The 6000-nt window shown below is 42.2% G+C and overlaps 1 protein-coding gene across 1 annotated transcript; it reads left to right on the forward strand.

The window, feature by feature from the left end:
• Nucleotides 1–2923: 2923 nt before the first annotated feature.
• On the forward strand, nt 2924–5829 carry LOC132266127 (protein C1orf43 homolog). Its single transcript, XM_059766975.1, has 3 exons — nt 2924–3529; nt 5059–5145; nt 5217–5829. The coding sequence occupies exons 1-3, from the start codon at nt 3021–3023 to the stop codon at nt 5473–5475; spliced, it is 855 nt and encodes a 284-aa protein (XP_059622958.1). The 5' UTR covers nt 2924–3020; the 3' UTR covers nt 5476–5829.
• The last annotated feature ends 171 nt before the right edge of the window (nt 5830–6000 follow it).

Below are 6000 nucleotides of genomic sequence, written 5' to 3' on the forward strand. Positions count from 1 at the left end.
ACTTTTAACACATTTTAGTGAAAAATTTCAATAAATACCAATAAAACATTTACAAAATAAAAAATACAGAGCAATATTTTGACTTTAACGAACGATTTGAAGGCATTTTGAGTATTTTGAAGTAAATTTGGCAAATTTCGCAGCTGTTTTAATGCCAAAATTTTGAACTCGCTTTGCTGAAAAATGGCAATTTTGACTTTTTATAGTTTTCGAGGCACCCGTCGATAAGGACTTGCAAGACATTCAAATTAAGACACCACAATTCGATCTCTCCATAATTTTTTAGAGATTTTTTCCAGTTTTTTTCTTGAGTTTTTCATGGTTTTTAGTCTCATAGAGGACAATAAACATCTAGAAATATTTATATATTATCTCTAAATGCTTTTAAACACAAGAATCTTTCATTTCTCTGCGCAAAATATGTTAAAGATGCTTTGCTATGCCTCAGTTCGAGATTCCGGACAGAAAATCTACTTTCCTCATTTTTTTTCTCTGGATCAATGGCAATTGCTGTTAATGAGCTGACTTAATGCTGCAGAGATTTTGATTCTGTTTTTTCCCTTGTTCCCGGACGAGGAAATCAAAGTTTTAATATCAATTTCAAGGCTTTGAGACCATTTCTCGCATTCAAAAGGAAAAAAAGCCAATATTCTCTAATTTTTAGGATTAAAATTCCTGAAATGGATTGGGTTTTGGTGGTAAAATGTATTTTAATTGTTTAGAAGGATTTGTCTGCTAAACATTCGGAAATTGAATTGCCGAAGCAGCTTGGATGCTAAAGAAAGCAGTAAAATTGTTCGTGGGCTGCAGACTCCCTGGATAAATAGCAACATTCTGCTGTTCATTAAACGCCGTAACAATGCATATAAGAAGTGGAAGCGCAGTCGTTCTTCCTCTGACCGTGCCTTATACCGCCGCCTAAGAAATAAGGTTTGCTCCTTAATAAGGTCTGCCAAGAAATCTCACTTTTCTCAACACCTAGATCCATCTTTGCCCCCTAAGAAGCTCTGGGGGAATATAAAGAAGCTTGGACTGCGTCCGTCGGTGAATGCTTCTGTCGGTGTCACTCTCTCGGCAGATGACTTGAACAACTACTTTGCCTCTGTTGCTCTGGCCGATGAGGTGACCTGTCCTGCTCTTCCTGCCGCGCCCTGGGAGGGTTTTGGCTTTCGCTGCGTCTCCGTGGAGGCGGTTGCGGGTGCCATTTCCCGCGTGCGGTCGGGTGCCGTGGGGTGTGATGGCGTCTCTCTTGCCTTCGTTAAAATCATTCTCCCGACTCTTCTCCCAGTGCTCACGGAGACCTTTAATCATATCATTACCACTTCTTCGTTTCCGGATACTTGGAAGCTTGCTTTTCGTCATTCCAATTCCGAAAACCTCTAATCCCACTGCTCCTTCTGACTTCAGACCAATAAGTCTCCTTCCGACTCTATCCAAGGCTTTTGAAGCTCTGCTTCACTCACAAATCTCCTGTCATTTACTCTCTCATAATTTACTTTCCGACCATCAGTCTGGCTTCCGAGGTGGTCATGGAACTACTTCGGCTCTGCTGAAGGTTAACCATGACATTGCTTCCGCTTTAGATCGCAATTCCTTTGTTGTTTTGGTCTTACTAGATTTCACAAAGGCATTTGACAGCCTCCATCATGATCTCTTTTGCTACAAGCTTTTCAAGCACTTTAAATTCTCTTCTTCGACTATAGCCTTGGTTCGATCCTACTTCCGCGATCGTTCTCTACCCTAGGAAGGGTCATTGGTCCGGGATCCATTCTTGGTCCTTTGCTCTTCTCCATGTTCATTAACGATCTGCCCTCTGTTCTGCGTGGTTGCTCGTATCATTTGTATGCGGACGACCTCCAGATTTACGTTGAAGGTGATCCTTCAAACTCTTCCTGTGCTTTCAAACTTCTCAATGATAACCTCTCCCGAATCGGGCACTGGGCCTCTTCAAATGGGCTTCGACTGAATCCTAAAAAAAAATCGCAGGCAATTATCTTCTCAAAAAGGAGTGCTAACTTTCCTTATTTCACCGTTCTTCTTAACGGTGAAGTTATCTCTTATGTGGATCAGGTTAAAAACCTTGGTATTGTCTTTAATTCGACACTATCCTGGTCTGATCATGCCACCTCCCTTTGCCGCAAGGTCAACTATTCTCTTTACGTCCTAAGACGCTATCGGGACATCACGCCCTACGACACTCGGTTGCTTCTCGTGCGAGCGCTAATTATGCCATTCTTCTCATATGGAGCAGAGCTATTCTTCCTGGCGGATAGTGACACACTCCGTCGGCTGACTGTAGCATTTAACAATTGTGTCAGGTACGTCTGCGGACTGGGTCCCCGCGATCACATTTCTGCCCACAGGGATGTGTTGGTGGGCTGCAGCCTGTCCTCCTTCCTGCAAATGCGAGCCCTAATTTTCTTAGATCGTCTTTCCATCAGCGGCTGCCCTGGATATCTGGCTTCACTCTTGACGAGGGGTGGGGCTCGACCAGGTTCCGGGGACTTCTTGTTCCTCGAGCTGAGACGAGACTTTTTTTCGTACCCTCTTTGTCCGGGGGGTTTCGCTTTATAATGCCCTCCCGCGTGAGGCGCGCGAGACCGTGGGGGGCATCAGGAAGTACTTTCAGGCTGCTGATCTGGTCAGTGACCCATCATAATCTATAGCTAAACATTTTGAAATCTTTTCTTTGTTTTGTCAATTCTTAATCTCTGTTTTTCCATTTTTTCTTCTGTCTATCATCAGCAAATTGTAAGAGGGTCAGGCCCTAAATTTTGTTGCTCTAATAATAATAATAATAATAAATAATTTCTTGGGACGTGTCACAGTGAAGGTCCCTGGGACACTGGGGGATGCGTCCATGGACATGTTCCAGTCGCGGGACGTCAGTTAATGGGTTTTGGAGAGTTGTCAAAGTGACGGCGGAAAAGTCTCCAAAGCAGTGTTTTGACTGGGAAGTGAAAACATCCCAAAGATCCAGGAAAAGTCCAGAAAAGCCCAGGAACTGACGACGAATCCTCATGGAGCGCACGGTGGAGAATAAGTTCATCGAGATCGAGCCGAAGATGGCGAAATCCGCGGACAAGGAAGAGCTCTCGGGCGTCACGATGGTGATAATTATTGGCGGAGGCGTTCTCACCTTCATCATCTTGTTCATCTTCGCCAAGCGCCAGATTATGCGCTTCACGCTGCGCTCACGCCGCGGCCCGCACGTGCCCATCGGCCACGACGCCCGGAAGAACATGAAGAAGGAGATTGAGCGTCGCATTGACGCCATCGAGAAGATCTCGCACGAGCCACAGCTGATCCTGGACGATCATCGCTACATCTTGCGGCCGGACTGCCCGCTGCCGCCCTTCTACTACCGCCTCAAGGCCGTGGACGACGTGAAGGTGCTGGAGCGCGAGATTGCGCGCCAGGACGGCAGCGTGCGCCAGCCCAGGGAGAATCTCAGGGCCTTCCTGCTCACCACACTCGCCGCCGCGCTCAACGGCTCCGGCCAGAGGCTCATCCACCAGTTCTGCGACATGTGAGTAGCTTCCTCTGCCCGCCCAGACCTTGAAGGAGGGCGGAATTCCCTCTTTTTGCGCCTCTTGGGACTTAAAAAGCTAAAATGTTAGCTTTCTTTCGCTCAAATCTCAGCAATTCGGTTGATGCAGTAGCGATCGTAGCGGCGACCAGACAAAATACTGATTCGCCACTTAAATGTACAGATGTCGCATCATGTAAAACCGTGCCATTTCAATAATATACTTCATGATAACAACACTCAAGTTAATTGTATAAATAAAGCCAAGAAAATAACCTCAAAATTGAGAGATTTAAGGACTTTAAGACGTTTTAAGACACAAACATATGTTTTTATATGGCACAGGAAACCGGAAATTGAGAAAATTTATAGAAATAAACTAACATTTAACACTTTAGACACTTTAAGAGCATTTTGAATCAGTTTTTAAAGACTTTTAACGGTTTTTTACACTCAATTCTGACTTAACACACTCTGAAGAAGTTAAAACGCTTCAAATACTTAGATTTCAAACTACAAGAAGTGATTTTATTCTTCCAGGATTCATTAATGACAAATTTCTGTCATATTTTCCTAGTTTTGTCCTTGGAAAATGCATAGAAAAATTCTAACTGAATTGTGAGGTTATAAAAATCCTTCATGGACTAATTTCAATCTTTTCAAACCTGGAAAAATAAGTAACTACAGAAAATTTTAAGGTTTCTATTAGAAATTGACGTTGAATTTGACAATTTGTAGGTCTAACCGTGAAAAAAATATACAAAAAGACATTTTTCTTCACTGAAATGAAGTTTTTTTGAGGTTATGATTGACTTTTAAGCTTTTACCCATCAAATTTGAAGCTATTTTGAACACAAATGTTTAATTTTGCCAAGAAAAAAGAAATTCTTCTAGAATAACACACAATTTTGATGATTTTGAAGGTGTTTTAATCGCTAAAATTGGTTTTAAATCAATCACATAACCTCAAAAATCCAGTAAAATTGATTTTTCTGAGCAAAATGATTCAGAAAATGTCTAAATTTGCTGAAACAGAAACTTTTGCAATGCAAATATTCTAAATATTTGCTGCTAAAATCTTAGCTCAGACTTTTTAGCACTTTTCAGCTAAAATATCAGCTTTTTTCTTAGTTTTTTTGGCTTAATGAAAGCAAAAAAATTGATTTTATTAAGCAAAATACTTTTTAAAAATGCCTTTATTTATTGAAATTTGCTGCTGAAATTTTAGCTCAGACTTTTTAGCACTTTTCAGCAAAAAACTGTTTTTTCAGCTTTTTTTGGCTTAAAGAAAGTAATAAAATTGATCTTACTAGTCGAAATAATTCAAGAAATGCTTTTATTTGTTGAAATTTGCTGCTAAAATTTTAGCTCAGACTTTTTAGCACTTTTCAGCTAAAATATCAGCTTTTTTTTTTAGCTCTTTTAATGAGTATAAAAGTGTTCCTGTTGGAAATTGAAGTGATTTCAATTGAGTGAAATTTAACTGCGATTTATTGAGCTTTTCTCTTGTTCTTTTCCTCCGTCTTCAGGTACGAACACGCTCGCCACGATCCCAGTGAGTTCGGCAATGAGGAGTACGAGGCTTACCATCGGATGCTGATGAAGTTGATTGACGCGTGAGTTGCTCTTCGTCGTGGTTTTCTCTTCGCAATCGCGCATTAAACGAACGCTTTTTGTTTGTTTGCAGCGCAAAGTCCATGAAGAACTTCTGCAACAGCCGCAAATCGTCGCCCAGCCGGACGCCGGTGAAGAAGCAGCAGACGAAGATGCAATCGCTGCTGGATCCGTCGCGTCTGCGGCCGCCGCCGTTGCTGAGCGAAAGCAACGCGCGCATCAATCTGTCGCTCGGCGTTCAGCTGCAGCAGCAGCAACTTGACCAGATCGGCGACTTGGGTGAGAATGAGATCCTCGCCGTGCCGCACTTCCACGACGAGGCGAAGGCTTAGCGGCTGTGGCGCCCGAGTGGGTGGCGCCCGAGTGGGTGGAGCCGCGGTGTCAACGCGATGACGGAGAGGCGCAATTAGGCCGCACTCAATCACACATCGCGAGAGATGTCAATAAAGTTGGAAGTCAGATGTTTGTCGAGACTCCGATTCATCCTCACGCAGTCCTTTGAGGACACCCAAAGGGGGCGCCAAAGGGGGAGATATTGTGGTGGGAAAATAGTTTGACGATCAGTAGAAAATAAGCAGAAATGTGTGAATATTCATCGATATTTCTTCATTAAAAGCTTCTTTTTATTTCATTCACGATTAGTTTAGCTAATCTTTGTACTGTTTTAAATTTTGTGATTTAATATTTAAGCGAATTGTTAAGAAATTACATTAAAAAAATATTTTTTTCTTGATTTTTAATCACCAAAAACTCAGTGTTTTTCCACTCAATTCGGTTCAAATTAGTGATTCTGTGGAGAAAAAACGACAAGAAATACTGGCGAATTGGTTGCTCATGTAAGCTGTTCAAAGTGAACA

This window comes from Phlebotomus argentipes, unplaced genomic scaffold (genome assembly GCF_947086385.1).
Source record: "Phlebotomus argentipes unplaced genomic scaffold, Phlebotomus argentipes genome assembly contig_5, whole genome shotgun sequence".
NCBI classification, from domain to species: Eukaryota; Metazoa; Arthropoda; class Insecta; order Diptera; family Psychodidae; genus Phlebotomus; species Phlebotomus argentipes.

Excerpts from the sequence above, each read along its gene's own strand:
- LOC132266127 (XM_059766975.1), top strand. The coding sequence starts at position 3,021 with ATGGAGCGCACGGTGGAGAATAAGTTCATCGAGATCGAGCCGAAGATG. Across the intron at positions 3,530-5,058 it reads ATCCACCAGTTCTGCGACAT|GTACGAACACGCTCGCCACG; the intron begins GTGAGTAGCTTC and ends CTCCGTCTTCAG. Across the intron at positions 5,146-5,216 it reads CTGATGAAGTTGATTGACGC|CGCAAAGTCCATGAAGAACT; the intron begins GTGAGTTGCTCT and ends GTTTGTTTGCAG.